Source organism: Apium graveolens, chromosome 8 (genome assembly GCF_009905375.1).
Source record: "Apium graveolens cultivar Ventura chromosome 8, ASM990537v1, whole genome shotgun sequence".
NCBI classification, from domain to species: domain Eukaryota; kingdom Viridiplantae; phylum Streptophyta; class Magnoliopsida; order Apiales; family Apiaceae; genus Apium; species Apium graveolens.
In genome coordinates this window covers 14,777,779-14,801,337 of record NC_133654.1, presented here as the reverse complement: position 1 = coordinate 14,801,337, position 23,559 = coordinate 14,777,779, and the positions used below count along the sequence as shown (strand labels likewise).

General features: G+C 36.1%; 2 protein-coding genes across 2 annotated transcripts; both read left to right on the top strand.

Annotated features, from left to right (window-relative positions):
• The first annotated feature begins 430 nt into the window (after window positions 1-430).
• Window positions 431-2,208, top strand: LOC141678465 (berberine bridge enzyme-like 24). Its single transcript, XM_074484793.1, has 2 exons — window positions 431-1,276; window positions 1,430-2,208. Exons 1-2 carry the CDS (start codon window positions 435-437, stop codon window positions 2,181-2,183), a joined length of 1,596 nt encoding a protein of 531 aa, XP_074340894.1. The 5' UTR covers window positions 431-434; the 3' UTR covers window positions 2,184-2,208.
• A 9,860-nt stretch (window positions 2,209-12,068) lies between these two features.
• On the top strand, window positions 12,069-13,961 carry LOC141677337 (berberine bridge enzyme-like 24). Its single transcript, XM_074483219.1, has 2 exons — window positions 12,069-12,941; window positions 13,051-13,961. The coding sequence occupies exons 1-2, from the start codon at window positions 12,094-12,096 to the stop codon at window positions 13,820-13,822; spliced, it is 1,620 nt and encodes a 539-aa protein (XP_074339320.1). The 5' UTR covers window positions 12,069-12,093; the 3' UTR covers window positions 13,823-13,961.
• Window positions 13,962-23,559: the final 9,598 nt, after the last annotated feature.

Sequence of the window (23,559 nt, the reverse complement as noted above, 5' to 3'; positions counted from 1 at the left end):
TTATTTATGCGAACTCATCGGCTTATTTAAGAAAACAAATCGTGTCGAGTTCACTTAAATAAGTCCATCCAGAATTTTCCTTAGCATACCCGCATACTATTCACACCACAGCCAGCCACACTACCAATCCTACATGCAGAAAATAAAATAAAATCCCTCTCTGCAAATCTTATCTGTGTAATCAATACAGAAGTTACAGGAAGGGGACATATTAAGGTTTTAATATCTTCTTGATTGAAGAAGCTTTAATTAGCCAGCCATGCATGGTGCCTCGCGTGTACAATTTTACCTAAAACCTTTCGTTTTCGAACCCATCACCCCACATGTTTCCATTAAAAAATTACCTCATCTTATCCGCATCTCCTCAAAATTTCCCTACATAAAGCACACAACCATGCACAAGAACTACACAAAATCTCAAAATGAAGCTTCTAATGACTCCATTCTTAGCTTCTCTTCTTCTTTTCATTGCATTTCTCTGTTTTTCTTCAACCGCAACTCAATCTGATGATTTTGTCCAATGCCTAGCAAGGTCTTCTGACTCAATCGCAATCTCCAAACTTGTTTACACCCCTGCTAACTCTACTTTTAATGCTACATTGCTATACTCTATTAACAATCTTCGTTTCACTAAGCCCTCAACTCCAAAGCCTCTAGTAATCATCACTCCGACAACCGAATCTCAAATCCAAAATGTTATATACTGTTGCAAGAAAACAGGATTAGAAATGAGGATCAGGAGCGGTGGCCACAGTTTCGAGGGCTTTTCTTATGTTTCATCACTTCCATTTGTTGTACTTGACTTGCGTAACATTAATAAAGTCATTGCAGACGTAACAACCGCAACTGCATGGGTTGATAGTGGTGTAACAAATGGTGAGCTTTACTATTACATCAATAAGGCCACGTCAGTTTACGGATTCCCATCGGGACTATGGTCAAATGTTGGTGTTGGTGGGATTATAAGTGGAGGTGGATACGGTATGTTGAGAAGGAAATATGGTTTGGCTGCAGATCAAGTTATCGATGCTCGTTTGATCGATGCTAATGGTAACATTTTAACCAGGAAAACCATGGGCGAAAATTTGTTCTGGGCAATCAGAGGAGGTGGCGGTGGAAGCTTCGGAGTTGTTGTGTCGTGGAGAGTTAATCTAGTACCTGTTCCTCCAATTGTCACAATTTTCAAGATTTACAGAACTTTGGACCAAGACATGACCAACATTTTCCACAAATGGCAGTCTGTTGCTCCTCTGTTACCTAAAGAACTCGACATCAGGTAAGTTGCTCGTATAAAATTCCACGTTTTATTCAATCAAATTAAACAAACAGTTCATATTAACTGGATGCGAACAACAATTTGGCACATACAAATTAGGAAATGTGGCAGATAAAGCGACTTACTTATAAGTTTTTTTGCTACGTCTGACAGGTGCACTGGAAAAGTCATTCTGGATAGTTCAAGTACCCGATCGGATAACAAGACAATGCAAATGAGCTTTGAATCATTGTACCTCGGACCAGCCACTAATGTTCTTGCAATTCTAGGAGAGAGCTTCCCGGAGTTGAAATTAGTGAAAGAAGATCTTCATGAAGTTAGTTATATCCAAGCTATGGTATTTTTCTCGGAATTTCCACTCTACACACCACCAGAGATTTTACTAAACAAAGAAATATTACCGCGTCCAGCATTCAAAGGAAGGTCAGATTTTTTCAAGAAACCAATGCCAGTAGAAGGCCTACTAGGCCTGTGGAATTACATGTTCCAACTTCCTGCCGAACAGGCATTCTTACAGTACACTCCCTATGGTGGTAGAATGGATGAAATCTCCGCGACTGCTCTGCCATTTCCTTACAGAGCTGGATACTTGTACATGTTCAACTTCTTTGCAGTGACTTTTGAAGATGAAGCTGCAAGGTTGGAATGGGTGAAGAGTTTGGACACTTATCTTACCCCTTATGTTACTAGCAATCCTAGGTGTGCTTATGTGAACTATGCGAATGTTTGGATGGGCCAAAATAATCCAACAGGGACTACAAGTTACGCTCAGGCTAGCCAATGGGGTAAGCGTTACTTTGGTGTTAATTTTGAGAAGTTGATTGTGGTGAAGACGCAGGCTGATCCTTTCAACTTCTTCAGACACGAGCAGAGTATTCCTAACTTTTCACTATTATCCGATATGTAGATCAGAATATGCTGATCCCTTTGCATATGCTCGTGTTCTAGTTTGTTTCTTCCAGCTGGTCGTGTTTTAGGTTGTCTTTACTAGAACATTTGTATTTGTTTTGCAGATTGGATGTATTTTACGCTTCTTTTAATAAAACATATGTGCATCCATCACTCATGGAATTTGTTTGGCTATTTTTAGTTTGTTTAAGACCACATGGTCTTAATTAACGGATACTGTATCTGTAACATGGTAATTGATGACCTTACTTGTAAACTTATCAAAACATGCCCTTATTTATTGTCAATACCCTAAATATGGAACATGGCAGGACGACAGGGTATTCGGATCTCCTCTGCTTTTCTGGAATTATACGATAAACAGTTCCCGTTCTATTGCATTTCAATTCTTTCAAATGGCAACTACAACTCATTTCTCTGCGGGCTTTCAGCCTAGGTTCGCCCTCCTTGGTTTTGCCGCTGACTGCAAATGTTAACTTCTGAATTTTAGGCTCTACTATGAAATGAAACGTGCCAATAAATTCAACATTTTATTTATATTTTATATATTTAATTGAATGGAACTTGAGCCGAACATATCACATTTTGAGTTTTTCTCGATGCTTGGTCAAATAAATTCCAGTTTTCGAGCCGAACTCGAGCTTATCAAATTTTTTACGAGCAAAATTTTAAACTTAAAATTAAAAAATCGATTAACTCAATCCCAAACTTTTTAATTGAACTCGAGTCAAGCCTGACTGTAATATCAATACTTTTAAGTAATAATAATAATAATAATAATAATTAAAAAAATTTAAATTATATTTAGAGTAAGAAGAAGTGCTCTAATAGATTAATTAATTATTTTAGAAAAAGGATTTATGTTAGACAGTTTTGTTTATTATTAAAATTCTAGAGGCAGTCAGAGGCAGATCTAGCCTAAAAATACTTCCCAGCGAGATTTTTTTTCTTATACCGAAAAATGAACTTAATATATTAAAATACAACAAGTCAGAATATGTACATAATTTTTTATTAGACATCCTATATTACATTTAATTTATACACAAATAAACAAAAATTTAGAGAAATAAACTAACCAGATGCTACACTTAAAAATCATGACCAATTCTAAATGACAAGTAAATATCAAGATAGTATACATTGATGTAAAACAACACAGACAAATAAATTTTACATGATTCTATTGATAAAAATATTCATATTCTCTTTTATACATTTAATCAAACAGTTTGGGTGCATCCTTTGTTTTGTAAGTTTTGATAAAAATAAAATATAGAATTACCTTATTGTGGTGATTGATTACTGACTAAAGATGTATATATTCTCTAACTTCATCCCAAATGATTCAATATGAGACTTGAAATTTCAGATCATTGGCACTCCTCTTCTTGTTCTCCTGCTGTCTCTAACCCTTTCTGTCTCTGTTGTTTTATTTTAGTTTTACTGCCCTATATATAACTTCACAGTACATTGATTAAAGAAAATAACTCTATAGCCAAGAAGCCCATACAGAGAAAGAGAGTCACACATGAGTGCTTTTTCGTTCTTTGCTATGTCGTTTGTAACTCGTAAGTATCATTAAGCACTTACAATTTTTAATTCGATAATCATCCACAAGCACAAATTATTTTTGTTGTCTTTACAGTTTACTCAGGTACATGTATAGTTAATGGGTTCTAATACTTTGCTTTTGTATAGATTTTATAACTTTGACAACTTATTTTTTTATATATAATCAATAATGTGTCCTCGTTATTATTTGGGTGTATTAGTGGTTTTCAATTAGTTTGATTATATAGTTATTCTCGTGCAATTTTGAGTCAGTTTTATGAATACGTGAGTTAGATTTTAAAGAGATTAATATATTAATAATTTTAAATTAAACAGTTATTTGATAAGTCATTATTCTGACTAAGTTTATGAGATCATGTTCTAACAATACATTTACACACAAGTGCATCAGAATAGGGTTCATAGTCTCTGCACGGCTTAACTTGTGTTATTTTAAAGTAAACAAATAATAATAATAATAATAATAATAATAATAATAATAATAACATGGTTATCGCATAATTCTAAAGTATTCAGTGTTATTAATAAGGATTTGGGTAATTAATAAATTTTATATTTTCTTTTAAAGTTGCCAATCCCTTATCTCACAATTGTCAAGTTTGTTTAACCAGGTCACAGTGATACATCTTTATAATTGATTTTTTTATTTAAATATATGCACCAGTTAGGTTGTACAGACTTAAGAATTTCTAGTTATTGAGTCAGATGGATAAAACTTATAATGATGTTTATAAGATATATTAGGGTGATTAGTAAATATAATAAAATATATATATTATTAATAAATCTAAAATTTTGTTTTAGATTCGGGATCGGGAATTTAGCGGATCGTGCGGATTTCGATAGTATTAGTGTTTGCGATATTTGAGATACGGATTTTGTCCACTTTTTATTCGGAACTACTCCTCTTAGAAATTAAACATCTCTTAGAAATTAAACATCTCTGATTTGTTTAATTCCATATTTTATTCGCTCCTTTAATATTGTTTGATCATTTTGACTTCCTGTTTTAATATTTGATCTGGAAAATTTTAAATATCTGTTTATGCGGTTTTCAAAAATTATTTACGACACCCTCTGTTTTGAAAATCTGAATTATTTGATTTAAAAATTTTGCGAGAATATTTTTATTTGACCCTTAGTGATATAGGGCAAACCGAGTTAACCAGCTCTAGGGGTACTATAGCCATGTCATTGTGGCACCAGTGACATGACAATTCCGTGACAGTGTGATTGTTCACACCGTATCCTTTTGTTAGCTTTTGGGAGGATATTTTGCGCATTTGATATTTGTTGAGAATACGTGAGTGCACCCAGAGTTTGATTTGTGATTTGATTTATGGTGACGTTGTATATGACGTACTGTTATGTAATGAATCACACACAGAGGGGGGTGAATGTGTTTTTCTGATTTTAGACTTTTCTTGAAAGATAATGGTTGAACAAAGTAAATTAAATCTTGTATAGAAAAGGTGTTCATGCAGAAATTAAACTTGCATAAAATAAAGAATACAGATCTTCAAAACTCACTTAATTTTGGTATTAAAAATCAAGATGTTTTACTACAAAATTTCTAAGCTCTTTGAAGTTAAAGAGCTCAGCTTCTTCTCGAGAGTGTTACAAGAATTTTTGATCTAAATTGTTACATATAACTAGAGGACCAGTGTTAACTTTATAGTTCAGTTAACTGTTGGTTTACACAGTGGATAATAAACATGCTATTAGCTTTTCTAAATTGTCACTTGTCATTTTTATTTATAGAAAAGCAAATCTTCCATTTTTGGCTTAGCATATCTTTATCATCCCGTGTTTACTTTAATCTTCCTCTGTCAGTTAATCTTTGCCATTGATCTTGCACACTCTTCAAGCTGCTTTTTGTAGACTTGTCAATCCAGCTGTTGGATTGTTTGTTGATTGTTTATCTTGGATATTAAACTGATCTGCAATTCTGTACTTTGAGACTGTACTTCGAGATCTCCAGTTTGATTCATTTGAACACTTGATATCTTGATAAGTATAAAGGCTTATCGAGATCTCTAGTACTCCATAATGAGTTTGGCTTGTAGAGGTCTTTAGCTCATCGAGATCTCTAGTCTTCATAACTTCACTTGACTTGTAGATATCTCTGAGTTCTCGAATGGATATAGACTTGTCGATAACTCTGAGTTCTCTAGTGAAGGAATGACTTGTCGATATCTTTTTGAGTTCTCGAGTAGCTTTCCTGACTTCTCTACTCCCGGTGGATATTGCTTATCCGTTTAGTAGATATTGATCATCCGTCGAGTAGATGTATAGCTTATCCGTCGAGTAGATATTGCTCATCCGTCGAGTAGATGTTATTCATCCATCGAGTGGATATATAGCTCATCCGTCGAGTAGATGTTGCTTATTCGTCGGTACTCTCTAGAGTTTGAATGACTTCTTGATAAGTCATTGTGGAGTTCTCGAATGACTTCTCTATAACATTAAATCTGTGACTTGTAGAGATCTTGACTTAGAACATTTTTCTCCAAACAGATTTATTCAACTCCAAGCTTCTTCAAAATTCTTCTGAGGCATGATCTTCTTGATCTTCTTCCAGATAGAATCCTTAGGCTTGATACAGTTTTAGGAAAAAGACTTCAGTCTGCTCCTTTGCATTTTTACAGACTTTAAGTGTTACAATTACAGAATACAAATTTAGATAACAATACAATTTACTTAGGGTTGACAAGTTGTCTTAGTCTTGTTAAAGTACATGCATGTCTTTTACAACACGTACACGTTATCCATTCTGTTGCACGCATTAGGTATCCTATGATGTGTATATTTGTATATGTTCTGATTTCGGTATGAAATATTCTAACCCCTCGTAACTTCAGCCTTACTTATTTTTAAAATTATTGTTTTATTATAAATTACAGATTATTTATTTCTGATCTCTTTGTTTAATAAACTGTATTCCAAATCCGTACTGGGCGTTTGGCTCATGCCGTATTCTTTTATTGGCAGGTGCTTAGGGGGATCTGGGACTGTGTGATGGAGAGTTACCCCATTTATTGATTAGGATTTCAGACTTGGTTTAATTATTTAATTAGAGATTTCTACATTATATTATTGGTTTAGATAGTTTGGAGATTTAATATTACTAGTTTAAAACTGTATGATGCATGGGTTCCGTTAATATTTAGATTTTTTTATTTTATTTTATATGATTTTATTAAAATTCTAATATAAATAATTAAATACGTAAATTAATAACAATATAATTATAATTTGATTGTGTATAACTTTAAGTTAAATCAAATAGTATAGTATAAAATAGTATATGGTTGATGAGATTTGAACCATTAACTTTATTTATAAATAATAATTAAATGTTTGATGTTGGCGGGGTTCGAACCTGTGAACTTGGTTAGTGTATTTTTTTTATAAATATTAATATAAATGTTTGTTATTGGCAGGATTCGAACCTAGAAATTTACTTGTAATTTTATAATAATAATATAAATGTTTGTCGTTGGCGGGATTCGAACCTGTAAGCTTGGTTGGTGTTTTTTTTTAGTATTCAGATCTAACTGTTATGATCATTTGGTTAAGAGATCTAACGGTCGTGATCGAAAGGATAACCAAAAACAGAGTTAACCAAACTACAAATTATACCCCTGTTCGGTTATTATAGTTTAGTATATTATTTTGGAGATTTTAGACTGTTTAATTATTGTTAGAAATATATTAGTGCTCTGTTTGCAGGTTTATGGATTTTATGTAATATCTCCTTCTTTATAAAGGGGGTGTTACACTGACAATCTCGAGCGGAGCCTGACAATGTTATGCTCGGCTAGTTTACACTCTAAGCTAGTACTAACGGGTAACTAATGAGCCTATTATTTTTCCCTGAGAGTAAGTATTTTACATCTATGGCTTCAGCTGATCTTCCTGAAGACATAATTATCAATGAGATATTCGAGTTCCAGTTAAGTCCATGGTTCGATTTCGATGTGTTTGTAAATTATGGAATTCTCTGTTTTCTAAACCTGATTTCACCAGATCACAATCGAACCGTGTTATTTCCAAGAACTCTGATGACGATCATATCATACTTAACAAAAGAGAGATGAAGCATCTTGGTTATATTTAATGCCAAGAACATTTTGTATGATCCAAAGTCAAGAGAGATGAAGCATCTTGGTTATCACAACGTATATCTTAATAGCTTTAGCTATACCCCTAGCATCCTTTTGTCGAAGTTGAAGAACTGAGCTGCTGTTGTGTTGATCGAGTTTGTAATGAAGATGAATCAGTTATGCACAATTAAGAGAGAGAGAGACAGTAGAGAGAGAAAGAGAAATCTCATTGTGGAAAATGTAATCTATTCCAAAACTTACAGGAGAAGAAATGATTTGTTCTAATATATACAATATGATCCTAACAAACTATGGCGGGAAAGTTTACAGATGGAAAATAAAAATGTAATTCTAAATTCTATTTTAAGTTATATGTCCAACACCCCCCCTCAAGTTGGAGGGGAAAGAATGAACACCCAACTTGGACAAAACAACATTATGTTGAACACCAGGGAGAGGTTTAGTGAACACATCCGCAAGTTGAGTATAAGTGGGTGTATGCTGTAAAGAGATTAAGCCAAAACCAAGTTTTTCTCGAACGAAATGGCAGTCCAACTCGATATGTTTTATGCGTTCGTGATAAACAGGGTTTTTGGCTATATAAATAGCAGCCATATTATCACATTTGACAGGAATTGGATTGATATTAAGAATGTCAAATTCATGAAGCAATCGAGATAGCCAGGAAAGTTCAGTAGTAATACTCCTGAGAGATCGATACTCAGCTTCTGTAGATGAGAGAGAGATCGTATGTTGTTTCTTTGACTTCCATGAAATCAAACTGTCATCTAAGAACACAACAAAACCACTTATTGAGCGCCTAGTATGAGGGCAGGCAGCCCATTCTGCATCACAATAAGCTTGAACAGAGTAATCAGATGAATTGCTAAAAAATAAACCACGAGAAGGATCAGGTTTTATGTAATGAAGAACATGGATTACTGCATTCCAATGTGGAAGTCTAGGATCAGACATGAACTGGCTGAGATGCTGGACAACAAATGATAAATCAGGACGCGTATTGGTGAGAAAGTTTAACTTTCCAACTAGTTTACGATACAAGATTGGCTCATCGAGGAAAGAACCTTCATTCGGAAGCAATTTAGTAGTAAAATCCAAAGGACTGACTACATGAGACAAATGAGAACAGTTAAACTCTTGTATCATATCAAGGATGAATTTCTTCTGTGACAAAACGATACCAGTAGGAACATAGTTAAACTCGATACCCAAAAAATAGTGGAGCCGACCTAAGTCCTTAATTTTGAAAGTGTCATCAAGATACCTTTTAACAGCAGAAATTTCCAATGTGTCACTACCCGTCACCAGGATATCGTCAACATATACAGCAAGGAAAGTAACATAAGAACCATTCTTCTTGTAAAATAGAGAGGTATCATTTTTGGAAAATTGATAACCTCGAGCAAGTAATGCTGTGCTAAGCTTGAAATGCCATTCTCGAGATGCCTGTTTAAGGCCATATAATGATTTGGATACAGTTATTGGTGTTGGAAGTATTTTGAAATCAGAAAATAAATCTCTATGAAAGCACATATGGTCACTAGCACCACTATCAAGTATCCAACTAATTTTATTTGAATTTGAGAAACAAGTTGTGGAAAGATTTATATTACCAGCAAAGTTGGCAGTGGATGGTGCATATTCTGTGGTGTTCTGAGAATTCTTCAATAGAGTCATCAACTGAGAATAAAATTCTGGTGTGATGTTGACAGAAGCATTTCCATGAGTATGAGTATTTGTTGAAGTTAGAGAATTGTTGATATTAGCATGTTCAGAAGATGATCCATTTTGTGTAGGATTAGCATGAGTAATTGTTGAAACCTCAACCTGTGCAGCTTGTGCAAAACGCCTAGGTTTTGTGAACTTGAAATCAGGTGGGATTCCATGCAATTTGTAGCATTTTTCAACAGTATGACCAGGTTTTTTGCAGTAGTTACAGTTGAGAATGGTCCTTTTTTAGTCAAGGTTGGGCTTCTTTGATGACTGATAAGCTGGCATCCTTGAGGAACTCACATGAAGTGAGGCAGAGTCTGTGACAAACTGAGTACTAGAATGAATTTCTCTTTGTGATTCTTCTTGAAGAAGAATGTTGTAAGCCTGACTGATATTGGGCAATGGTGTTTTCATTAGAATCGAACCACGCATAGCAGTGTAGGACTCATTAAGCCCCACTAGGAATTGAATTACTCGTTGATCTTGCTGAAAATTGGAGAGTTTCAAAGAGGCACCACAGGTGCAGCCACATGAACATACAGAAATCAATGCCAGAGAATCAATGTCATCCCATAACATCTTGAGTCTAGTGAAGTAATCAGAAATATCACTATTTCCCTGTGAAATTCAGATAATTCTTTATGTAAGAGAACAATTGAGTTCCATTAGGAGATCCATATCTTTCTTCCAATTCTTGCCACATCTGTCGTGCAGAATTAGAGTAGATAACACTGCGACCAATGGATTTTGACAAAGAACCAAGCAACCATGATATGACCATATCATTGCATCTAGACCAACTCTTAAACGTAGATATAGTAGTAGCAGGTTTGATAATCGATCCGTCAACGAAGCCTAATTTGTTTCTTGCTGATAAAGCAATAGTCATCGATCTTTTCCAATTACTAAAGCCAGTACCGTCAAAAGAATCACTAATAAGTTTCATTCCGGGATGATCTGAAGATTGCAAGTACAAAGGATTATCCTGATCTAAAAGTCTAGGATTAGGGTCAGGAACTGTGGAACTTGCCATAACGAGAATATAAGATTCTGCAAACACACAAAATCAACTGATTTTCTTGAGATACACTTCGTATTGTGATAACGATATGGAGATAATCACAGAGGATAACAAATGAAATCGATTATTGAATCAACGGAAATAGCAAAATAGCAATTGAGATCGTTTATTGAACTAATCACAAACTGAAAATTGGATAACGAATTGAGAAATGAAACAACATTTTGAGAAAAGATTGATAAAAGCTAGATTCAGCTGATTGACGTGACGGAGATGGAGATTTTCGTCAAATGCACCGATTAACGACGAGAGAACGAGATGGAGATCACGTATAATCTTGCTCTGATACCATGTCGAAGTTGAAGAACTGAGCTGCTGTTGTGTTGATCGAGTTTGCAATGAAGATGAATCAGTTATGCACAATTAAGAGAGAGAGACAGTAGAGAGAGAAAGAGAAATCTCATTATGGAAAATGTAATATATTCCAAAACTTACAAGAGAAGAAATGATCTGTTCTAATATATACAATCTGATCCTAACAAACTATGGTGGGAAAGTTTACAGCTGAAAAATAAAAATGTAATTCTAAATTCTATTTTAAGTTATATGTCCAACACCTTTTCCTCGAGGGAATGGAGTCATTCCATGAACGACGTCTTAGAAGATCACTTCGTTCCTGAATATCAGATTATTTTTGTTTGGCTATTTTTAGTTCTAAAAACAATGTTTCAGACTCGTTTACGATTACATGGTCTTAGATAAACAGATAAAACATGCCCTTATTCCATTGTCAAATACCCACTATCGGATCTCCTCTGCTTTTCTGGAATTACGTGATATTGCATTTCTCTGCAACGCGTGCTATTGCATTTCATTTCTTTAAAATGGTAATACAACGCGTTTCTCCGCGGGGTTTAAACCTAGTTCCGCCCCTCTTGGTTCAGCTATTTGTTATCTTCTGAATGAGTAATGCTAGAACTACAAAAAAATGATACAAAAAATTGTTACAAAATGATGTGTCATGGCTGTGTCATGACTGATGTGACACTTTGAAATGATTTAATTGGTGTTTTTGATGTATATGCGGGGGTCCATTTTCATTTAGCCAATAAAAATTTCACACTTATCATTTTGTAATTTTTTTGGGAACCAATTTGGTGCCCCTAACATTTTCCCTTCTGAATTTTAGGCTCTACTATGAAATAAAACATGTGAAAATATTTGTTTTACATAAAGTTTATAAAGAGGACTAAGGTTGTTGAAATTTCTTCAATTTTTCAATCAAGATGGTGATTACAGCCATGTTGGCCTCGTGTCGAAAAGCTTGTATTATTGAACCCCTATCCACCATGCCCCCCACATGTCTCTATTACAAAACCTAAAGGTTCATCCCACCTGCACCACTCAAAATCAATTCCTATATAAGAACACGAGTACTCATACATTTTACACAACTTGATCCAAATCTCAAAATGAAGCTCTCAACTTCACTTTTACCTTTTCTTGTTTTGTTATCAACTTTTTATTTTTCTTTTTCAGCAACCAAATCAGATGACTTTCTGAAATGCCTAGCAAAGTCTTCTGACTCCACTAATCTCACCAAACTTATTTACACCCCTGCTAATTCTACTTTCGATGATGCATTAATCTACTCCATCAATAATCTCCGTTTCGCGCAAGCCTCGACCCCGAAACCTCTTGTTATTGTCACACCAACAACCGAATCTCAAATCCAAAATGTCATTTACTGTTGCAAGAAAACGGGCTTAGAAATGAGAATCAGGAGCGGTGGCCACAGTTTCGAGGGCTTCTCTTATGTTTCATCAGTTCAATTTATCGTACTGGACTTGCGCAACATTAATAAGGTCACTGCTGACATGTCTACCGCAACTGCATGGGTTGACAGTGGTGTAACAAACGGTGAACTTTATTATTACATCAGCAGGGCCACTTCAGCTTACGGGTTCCCATCTGGACTATGGTCTAACGTTGGCGTTGGCGGGATCTTGAGTGGCGGTGGATACGGTATGTTGAGAAGGAAATACGGATTGGCTGCAGATCAAGTTATCGATGCTCGTTTAATCTGTGCTGATGGTAAAATTCTAACTAGGAAGACCATGGGTGAAAATTTGTTTTGGGCAATCAGAGGAGGTGGTGGTGGAAGTTTCGGAGTTGTTGTGTCATGGAGAGTTAATCTAGTACCTGTTCCTGCAGTTGTCACAGTTTTTCGGGTTTTTAGAACATTGGAAGAAGACGTGACTAATACTTTCTACAAGTGGCAATCTGTTGCTCCTGTCTTGCCTAAAGAACTTGACATCAGGTAATTAAGCTAACTTTAATTTCCATTAATATTTGTAGTTAAGATTTCAATTTTGAGAGTTCTTGTATATTGCGTAGCTAACTTAATTTTCTGGCTACGCCCCTGTCAGGTGCAACGGACAAGTGATTCTAAGTAATTCTAGTACCAGATCCGATAAGAAGACGATACAAATGAATTTCGAGTCACTATACCTCGGACGTGCCTCTGAAGTTCTTGAAATAATGGGAGAAAAGTTGCCAGAGCTGGGATTAGTTAGAGAAGATCTTATTGAAGTTAGTTACATCCAAGCTATGGTATTTTTCTCGCAGTTCCCAGTCCTGGAACGGCCAGAGATTTTACTCAATAAAACGATTTTACCTCGTCCCGCATTCAAAGGACGCTCAGATTTCTTCAAAAAACCAATGCCAGTAGAAGGCCTACTAGGCCTGTGGGATTACATGTTCCAACTCCCCGATAACCAGGCATTTTTACAATTCACACCTTACGGTGGTAGAATGAATGAAATCTCAGAAACGGCTCTGCCCTTCCCCTACCGAGCAGGGTACTTGTACATGTTCAACTTCTTCGCGGTAACATGTCCCACTCGTGAGGCATGCGCTGAAGAAACTGCGAGATTGGATTGGGTGAGGAGAGTAGATTCATATCTTACTCCTTATGTTAGTAGCAATCCTAGGAGTGCATATGTCAACTATGTGAATGTCTGGATGGGTCAGAATAATCCAACAGGGAGTACAAGTTATGCTCAGGCTAGTAAATGGGGAAGGCGTTACTTTGGAGTTAATTTTGATAAGTTGGTGTTGATTAAGTCATTGGCTGATCCGTTCAACTTCTTTAGGCACGAGCAGAGCATTCCTGTTTTTTCACTTTGGTCCGATATGTAGAGAATATTGGTTCTTTTTTCTGGTGTTTTGAGCTTTTTTAACTGGGATGCTTGTGTTTGTTTTCAAATAAGATTAGTGATTCGATGTGTTTCACGCTTTTTCTAATAAAATAATGGAGTTCGTTGGCCTAATCTTCAAATTAAGGTTATCTCTTTTCAATTTTGTTCTGAATTCCAAGATCTTTCTTTTCTGGATCAAAGAATTCCAAGATCTCGATAATCATGTGACATGATTTAGGCTCTGTTTGGGATGATTTAGGCTCTGTTTGGGATTGCTGTTAAAAATGGCTGTGCTGTTAAAAAAGTGCTGCTGCAAAAAGTGCTGTTGTAAAAATCAGATAACTGTTTGGTAATTTTTTTGATACGTATATGTTTTGATGAAAAAAATTAAAAATAATGATGCTTTTGGTAAGGTTTGATGGTGAAATCAGTATCTGCTTCCCGGCAACAGTTGAAAAACAACTTTTTCTAAAAGTATGGGGGACTTGCTTTCACTAACAGCAGCTTTTAAGTCAAAAACATTTTTCAGAAAAGCAGCTTTTAAATTTTACCAAACAGTTTTTTAACTGTTTTTCAGCGAAAAGCGGCTGTTGTTGTCTGCAACAGCAATATCAAACACACTCTTATTTAATTTTAAATTTATACATTTTATGACAATATTTAATTTAATTTTGTGGCATAATCTTCATATTAAGGTAATCTTTTTTTATTTTGTTCTTAATCAAAAGATATTTTTTAAAAGAGTTCAAAATTTGATTATTGACGGGTCGTGGATGATTTTAAATCAAATTTTGAACTCTTTTAAAAAATTAACCAGTGTGTCAATCCTTAATCGGTGAATCACCAAATTTTATGATTTATAAATTGCCGGATCTTGACAATCAAATGATATTATTTTTTATTTTTTTTAAATGATTAAATTTATGCATCTTACATAACGGTACGATTTTAACAAATATCAGCGTCAGCGAGAATCGAATATGCTGACAGACGTTAAATTCTCATCATACGAAGTATCGTGTTAATCAAATGACATAATTAATCTAACCTAACTTGTAAACTTTTCAAAACATGCCCTTGATTTAATGTTAATGCGCGACAGATACAACATGATTAGGAATATAAAAATGTAAACTTTGGATGATGGGGCTACGACTGTCGAATATAATAATATAAAATGTTTAGTACTGCCATTATTTATATATCAAGTTGAATGTCAGAATTCACATGTCTGTGGACGACTTTAAACATGCCTTCACAGAGCTATCAAACAATATCTTCAAATATCTTAAACAAATCTCATTCACTGGCCTGTATAATAATTACATGTTCCTTTCTTGATATTTATTTATCTGTTTGTTGTATTATAATATTATTATCTACTCGAAATCGTAATTATTTTATCTGTTTTAAGGTTCCCACCAACGATTAATTTAATATACTACAATTAGTAAACCATCTTTAATCTTTCTTATTTTTTGCTTTTTGATGACATAAGTACCACTTGAAAGTGTTATAGAAATAGAAAATCGGGGAAGATCAGTCACATGACCGTATAAGGATTAATCGGTGAATCGGAGATTAATCGGAAGGATTAATCGGTGAAAAAATCGAAAATAATTTAAAATTAATAAATATTTATATATGCATAAAAAAATATTACAAACATTTAAGTGAAATGTACAATTTTTCAGTAACATAAAAAATATCAATCTTTACAACCAACCGAAAGTAGGATAACTAGAAAATATAATAAATCATATTAAAATTTTCATAGAAATTTAAAATGGAGGGCTAACATGGACTTGGGCACTGCAGCTTTGTTTTAATTCTCTCGATTTCCTCAACTTTTTTGGGCCTTAATAGGAAAAAAGCCCAAAGGAGTCTTTGAATCTTTTTATCTTCTTCCTTCGATAAATCCTCTGTTTTTCAAGTTTATACTTACATATACTTACATATAAACTGAATACAAGTATAGGAAGTAGCCAACAGTAAAAGTCCGATGATATAACACTGTCATCGCCATCCAGGTTTCAAGCCATTTCAATTAACGCTTTGATATGTCTAAATCTGTGACCCGATTTTGTTCTATTTAACCCGAGTTTTGACCCGATTTGATCAAAACCGCATAATGAAGCGATTCAATGAAACTAGATCGGCAGCAGCAACTTTGCCGATTACTCGGCCGATTTATCGGCGGAAAGGCCGAGTTCTATAACACTTAATATAAATGGTAAATATATATGCTCAACTTTTTATTCGCTACAATTATTAATATTTACAAATAAATTTAATAATGAAAATTGATAATTGATATGGATGCAAAGTATCAGGTAATTCTGGGTCTTACAAATCTTATAAGTCAGTTTAATGACTTATAAGTCCGTAACAGTTTATTTACGAGTATTTATTGATCAAACTTATAAGTTGAATTTACAACTTATATAAGTTGATATGTTGAATGTGACGTATTTTTTCTCAACTTATTTTTTATTTTTTATTAATTTTAGTTTTAAAATATATATTTTTAATGTTAATCTAACTTATAATATAAGAATTAAGATAATTATATTTAAAATTTTTTTATTTTATTTCATTTAAATTAAAAAAATTATGACTTATAAGTAAAATATCCGAACACTAATATAATTTATAAGTATTATTCAACTTATCACTTATAAATCACTTATTCAGTTTAAATTACAAGTTATTTATTTTAAAATTTCCCAAAAGGATACTCTATTCACGTTTAATTTTTATTATTTTACTTATTCGTAAAGAACATTTTTATTTACTTTGAACTTTTAAAATTTTATCTATGTGGGGCATTTGTTTACAAGTAAATGATTTGAAAATCATAACCGGATCGGCAGATGTCTAAAAAATAGACGTGATCATATTAATTAGATGTGGGCTGAATTAGGTAGTTTCGATGATAGAAATGAAAACTAGATATTTATAAAAGATGTATTATAAAATCACTTCTATTATTGAACTTGAAGCATTAAAAATTAACACGCTTAAGCTTGTTTTTGCTTTATGATTATACAAGTACGTACTTCGTCGACTGTTAGCCGCCTGTAGAGACTAGAGAATACAGTAGATCAGCTGATCGTAGAATGCAATATAAGTAAATTACTCTCATATCCTCGAAGGAATTGATAAGTCCAACTGCCATTGTTTTCTTTTCCGACGCGCGCATCAGTAATCGAACTCGTAACCACAGGAGCTCAACGGCTTCGAGTAACTTCATTGTTGCCCAAGCCCCAAGGCCAAGATTGACACTGCCGGTACAGTCCCCGAATTTCCGAATTGCTGTAGCCTGTAGAGAAAACATATCTACAATTTAATGTTGTGTAATTTAGTGCTGCAACGATATCAATTACTATGATCTTTTCCCGGCCTTATTAGTAAGGAACCATGTTACATTTCTTATATTACTTTCATTAATAATTATCGAAGATTTAACATTTTGTCATTCAAAATTTTTCTCGCCTTTTTACTTGAACGAGAGTCGACCCCCAAACCCTAGTTAGCCGCCTAAAAAACATTCAGATTTATTCTTTCTTCTTCATCAATTAAGCCCTCTTCCTTTTCCCAAAATCACTTCCATCTTTTTCTCCCCTATCTAATAATCAGTTTTTTATTTTTCTTTCAATAATCATCCTTATTTTGTAAGGATTACTATCGTATCCAATCTTTTTGGGTATTTTGTTTGTCCTCCTTTTGGAGTGGTTGTTTGTCCTCATTTTTGGAGTGATCCGTATGTTTTTGATATTTTTGACTTGTTGGTTTGTATCGTTGAGAATAATTCAATTGGTGTTTCGGGTAATCTTGAAAGCTCGCATCGAGTATGAATCGGTGGTAAAATCGCAAAAGCTCACCTTTCACAACGGAAGATTGTTAATATTACGAGGGCATTTGTACCTCCAATCACTTCTGAACATTGGATTACAACTGGAATTAATTGTATGAAGGTCAATTGTGATGCTACTGATTTTGGAGATTGTGTAGGATGGATTTCTTGGGAAACTATTGTAATCTTTTCAGTTTAAATAATATTTATATTCTGTATGTTAAGCGATCTGAAAACAAAACGGCTATTCATTTAGCTCGTTTATTTGTTTGTCAACCTGATCGTATCACCAATTTTGGGGTTTTTCCAAGCTGGATTAAGTCTTTTTGATGAAATGCATAATATTTTGGCAAAAAAAAAAGTTTAATTTTATGATATTATAATATTCCCTGTGTCCTAGATTACTTATGCATTTTAATTTTACTTGTATTTTACGTGTATTTTAATTTTCATTGACGGTATAGTTTCGTTAATTATTGTTATAGCCAAAATTTGGCATTAGGTCAAATACGGGTCAATTGGATTTGAATTGAGATAAAAAGATGAAGGATTAGGTTTTAGGCTGTAACGCACGAAGGGGGGACGCGCCTAAAATTGGGTAGACTGTGTGGTGTGGATTGTTTGAGATTAATGTTGCGATGCAAGTGTATGTGGGGGAGATATCAGCGAGGTGAGGACGTGTCCAGGGAACAGGATGCGCTTTCAGGGAGTGAAGTGAAGGAGATGGGTTGTCCACATGTTGGAGTCACAATACAGGGAAGGGGTGTGCATTACACAAGGAGAGGACGCGTCCTGACCTGAAGGAATGCATGGCTTTGAGTTTACTTAGGCATTCTGGGCTTCTTCTCATTTAGGACAAGTGCAAGCATGGAGGAAACAATGGAGGATTATTTTCACTTACGTATTTGTTACAGGTACTCTTTGAATAATTCCTTTTTTGAGTCGGTTAAGTAGGGGGATGTTCGTGAACAGCTAGACGGCCTTCAGGGGTATTCCTGATGATTGAAGGTCTCCTCCTGTATTCAACAGGTGTCCTCGTTGGGGATGCAGGGTAAATAATGGTGTGTGATTTGGGAGCTCTGTTATTGTATTCAATGGGTGTCCTCGTTGGAGAACTTTGGAGTCCTCCTGCACTTTGCACCCAAGAGCTTGGGACCACCTGTCCTGTTATCTGGTGGGTTATCCTCATTCGGGGGACAGGAACACGTACGACATTTGGGGTGAACCGTGGCTATACCTGCATTTGTAAATCAAGGGAGATAGTTGTAGCAAAGTGTTATCCTTGCGCAGGGAGATGCATTATCCGTAAAGTCCTATGATTACGGACGAGCCTTGGGCCTTCGCGTTTTGTCCTCATAGTTGGACATTCTTAAAGCTAGCGGAAGATGGATTCTGGAGGGATTTCTACCAGGCCTAGGAATGAGAAGTCTAAGCCCATTAGATTTTTTGTTCCCAAAGAACTATGGCAGGCTATATCCCTATATAAAGGGTACGTACATTGAGAGAGTAAGAATTTGAGAGCTGATAAGGAGCCACCACTTACCCTATTAAATCTCAACCACCAATTAACACACAAACACCACACACCCCTTGATTTTCCGGCGAAGAACCACCGTCACAGATATTGATTCCGACGAGAAATCTCAAACTTTGTTGTTACCAGATTCCTCCGTCAACAAATTGATGCTAAAATGAGGGGGGCTAATCAAGATCATAATCTTAGGAGGAAAAGATGTCTTACAATCGTGATGAAAGTTCTTATGATGGAAGTAATGGCAGATCCGAAGGATATGGTGAGGGAGGTTACACTCAGCATGAACCCTACATGACCAGAAACGTAGTGGATCCTCTACGAGCTCCGGATGTGGTAGGAACACCACCAGTTCTCATTAGCAATGCTAATATCTTGGAGCAACTATATCACATGGGATATACTTTGAACAACTTTAATTCAAGGTTGAGCATGGTGGAGTGTCGCAAGACAAGAGAGATCGTCGTTTCCCCCTCCATGGTCATGTTATGGAGAAAGCCCCCATGGTTGAAGGAAACACTCACGATGTTCATGGTCAAGCTAATGGTGGAAATCCTCGAATCACTCTGCGGCGCTTGGAGTATTCTGATGATGTCGAACCTATTGTGGAACTTGTTAACGAGGACACTGATGGGAGAGAGAGAGGCCTCGTATCGACAATTAGGTTGCTTCACATCCTCATAGGTCTAGACGTACGATGGACGAGCGTCATCATGCCGAGAATATCCAGAATCAAGATGAGGAAATAAGAGATTTTTCAACTTTGAAGAGAAGACTTGGTATAAGGTTGGAAGATGATAATTTGAGGATGTTGTTGTTGGAATGGCAAAAGGAAGGTAACGATGGAGAAGTGAGGCCTAGTGACACACCGCGTGTGCCCCCCACATACCCAAGGGATGATAGGGTGTAGCACCACGAACACGAGCATGCCCCTCCACGTGGAAGATTTGGAAATTATGGTCGGGGTTATCAAAAGAATGGACGGGGAAGGATTGGGTATTAGCAAGGAAGGGCGCCATATCATGGAAGATGTGAGGGCGCGCCTCAGTAGGAGAAGCTCCCGTTATTGTTCCCATAGCTTCTCACAGTGCTACGAGCAATGGATCGAGGACTTGTCCTCATGATGGGGATGACGTCCGAATTTAAGAGAGGTAGCAAAACAACAGTGAGGCTCAGAGATGCAACCAAGAGATACCTCATATACTAGGCTGCACGATACTGAGACTCGTTACCGAGACTCGTTACACCAACCCTTGCATCAAGAAAATTGCGCTCATATTTTCAGGCTCACAGAATTGAAGTTCGCACAGCATATCTTCTGCGACAAGTCCTTCACAAACCAGAATCATCAGGAAGGATGTTGAAATGGGCTGTGGAATTGAGACAGTTGACCTGGAATACATGTCGCGCACGGCGATCAAATAATAAGCTCTGGTTAATTTCATACTAGAATTTGACTCTGAAATTGATGACAAGACTCTGGTGGTGTTACATCCACCTTGTCCTGAAGAAGTTTTTGACTCGTTGTAAAAGGAGGAGCTTCCCCATCCTTGGTGGATTTTACATGTGGATGTGGTAGTTAACAATGAAGGGGCAGGCACGGGCATAGTGCTTGTGTCTCCGGAAGGCCATCATCTAATGAGCGCAATTCACTTCAAGTTCTATGCTACAAACAATGTCCTGCAGATTGCTTTGGAGATGGGAGTTTTGAATCAAATTGTGAAAAGTGATTCAGAGTTGGTTGTTAACCAAGTGAATGGGGGATTTTAAGCTTGAGGACCGCAGACGGAATTGTATAAGAGGTGCGTAAAAAGGTTGCTTAAAAATTTCTAGGAGTTTAGGCTGGAATGTGTGCCAAGGGAAAAGAACAACAATGCAGATGTTTTGGCCAAAATGGGGTCTCAGCAGGAAGCTGTGTTTTTAGGATCTATTCCTTTGGAGATCTAGGAGATCCTCAGCATTCCGAAGATAGAGGTGATGCAAGTAGATTAAACCCCTGAGAAAATATGGATGACACCTATTCTTTCCTAAATTAACAAGGGAACACTCCCGGAAAAGAAGTTCAAGACTCGGCGACTCCGCTACCAGGCTGTGCGGTATATGGTGTATGACGGAGTACTGTATAAGAAAGGTTTCAATTAACCGTTATTCAAGTGTGTTGATGAGAAAGAAGGAAATTATATCTTGAGGGAAGTACATGAGGGAATTTGTGGCAATCACTTGGGGGGTAACTTATGGAGATGAAGATTTTACGCCAAGGTTATTATTGGCCTACGATGAAGGAGGATGCTACGAACTTCGTTAGAGCATGTGATCGCTGTCAATGATTCACGAACTACTCATCTATTCTGGAAACGCTTTTGTCATCTATGATGAGTCCATGGCCATTTTCCATGTGGGAAATTAATCTTATTGGACAATTATCGAAAGCTAAAGGATATGTGAAGTACGCGGTGGTTGCTGTTGACTACTTTACTAAGTGGGCCGAGGTCATGCCACTAGCGACCATCACTGCTAAGAAAATCAAAGACTTTGTATTCAACTCTATTGTGTGCATATTTGGGATCCTTTACAAACTTGTCTCTGATAACGGGAAATAGTTTGATAGCAAGGAGTTGCGGCAGTTGTGTGAGAATTTGAAAATTAAGAAGGAGTTTGCATCATCACCCGCAGAGTAATGGAAAAATTGAAGCTGTCAACAAGATCATAAAACATACTCTCAAGGCCAAGCTGGAGGAACGCAAGGGAAATTGGCCTGAAGAACTCCCAAAGTTCCTATAGTCTTACAACACAACTCTGAGGTCCACAACAGGAGAGTCTCCTTTTATGCTCACCTATGGATATAAAGCTATGGTTCTTGTGGAAGTTGGTTTGGGATCGCTCCATAGGGATCATTATGCAGAAGGAGACACATAGGTTAACCATAGGCTTCACTTGGATCTCTTGGAAGAAGCAAGTGAGAACTCTCAATTAAAACTTGCGGCGTATCAACAACGCGCAGTGTGCCCGAATAGTAGACTAGAAGCAATAAAATTCCTCCTCGCCTAGGGGTAGTACATGTACTACTCCACTTTAGAACTAGTTGAAGGATCATATTTTCGAATAAATTCCCCACAGAGCATAATAGCCATGAGACCGGTGCACTTTTGACACCGGAGTGCATTATTAATAAATACTTTGGAAATTTCCGTACGTCTTAATGATTGTTGTTTGTTTGCTTTTGTTTCCTTTCATCTGGGCATTATATATGGTGGAAAATTTCACCACATCTAAAAAAAATATCTGGGAAATACATTATGGCGCATCATGTACCATATGATGTGTCCTGGAATTTGTATGCATAAAGGCATTACAGGTTTATTTAAAATTATAGCTTGTTTAGAATGGTGACGCATCATGCAAGATAGATGCACCCACATCAAAATAAGCCTTGAGTTTGTTGGCTCAAATATTCTGAAAATACCTTAGATGCGTCCATACTGTGTGACATGTCCTTGTAATGCACTTGTATTGAGGAGGACGCACCCTCGTAATGCAACACTTTGCTTGTGTTGAGGAGTTAGCAAAAAAAACTATCTTATAAAAGGGGAAGTGTTGGAAGACGCGTCCTCGCTTGGACATCATACTGCATAAGCTATCTTATTTGCATAATGAGGACACACCCTAAGTTGAAGACACGCCCATCATGTGACATGGTTTATTAAATCTTAGCACTTCAATTACATATAAGGAAGCATGATAAAATATGGAAGATAAAATAAAGGATAATATGCATCAAAGTAATTCAAGGTATAAAACCTTGAGAATGTCAACATCCAAAATATCCAGAAATACCAAGTCCTAAAATTACAAATTACAAGACTTGAAGGGACTTGCACCTGTAATTGTTCATACAACTTTCAAGTAAAAAGATGACGCGTCCTAGGGCGGAGGCGCGTCCCGGTGTTTGTCATGGGTGCCTTAAGGAGGTTGATCAGGCTGGATTTACAGTGGCGAGGGTGGTGGAGACGCGTCCTCTTCCTCCAAGCCTTGAGCAATCCTCTTGCTCTTAATAGAATTAGCAGTCCTAACTTTGAAGTCATTCACCCATTTTTGAGTTTCTTCGTCAAATTTAGAAAAAGTGTACTCTGGATCATTTGTTACGAAGCTAGAGCATTATTCTTCGAAGCCAGCTGTGAAACCAGCTTGGTGCATCAATTTTTTTTCTTTTTTCCATCCATGCAATCCGTCATCATTAAGAATGTCTAAATCCATTTGCATGGTGGATTTGAAGAAATAACTTGATCTACGGCTTTCTCCATAACAGTGACATGCCCATTAAGACGCGACTTCTCTAACTACAGCTCAAGAA

Coding starts and splice junctions, on each gene's coding strand:
- LOC141678465 (XM_074484793.1), top strand. CDS start 435: ATGACTCCATTCTTAGCTTCTCTTCTTCTTTTCATTGCATTTCTCTGT. Junction 1,277..1,429: donor CCTAAAGAACTCGACATCAG/GTAAGTTGCTCG, acceptor TACGTCTGACAG/GTGCACTGGAAAAGTCATTC.
- LOC141677337 (XM_074483219.1), top strand. CDS start 12,094: ATGAAGCTCTCAACTTCACTTTTACCTTTTCTTGTTTTGTTATCAACT. Junction 12,942..13,050: donor CCTAAAGAACTTGACATCAG/GTAATTAAGCTA, acceptor CGCCCCTGTCAG/GTGCAACGGACAAGTGATTC.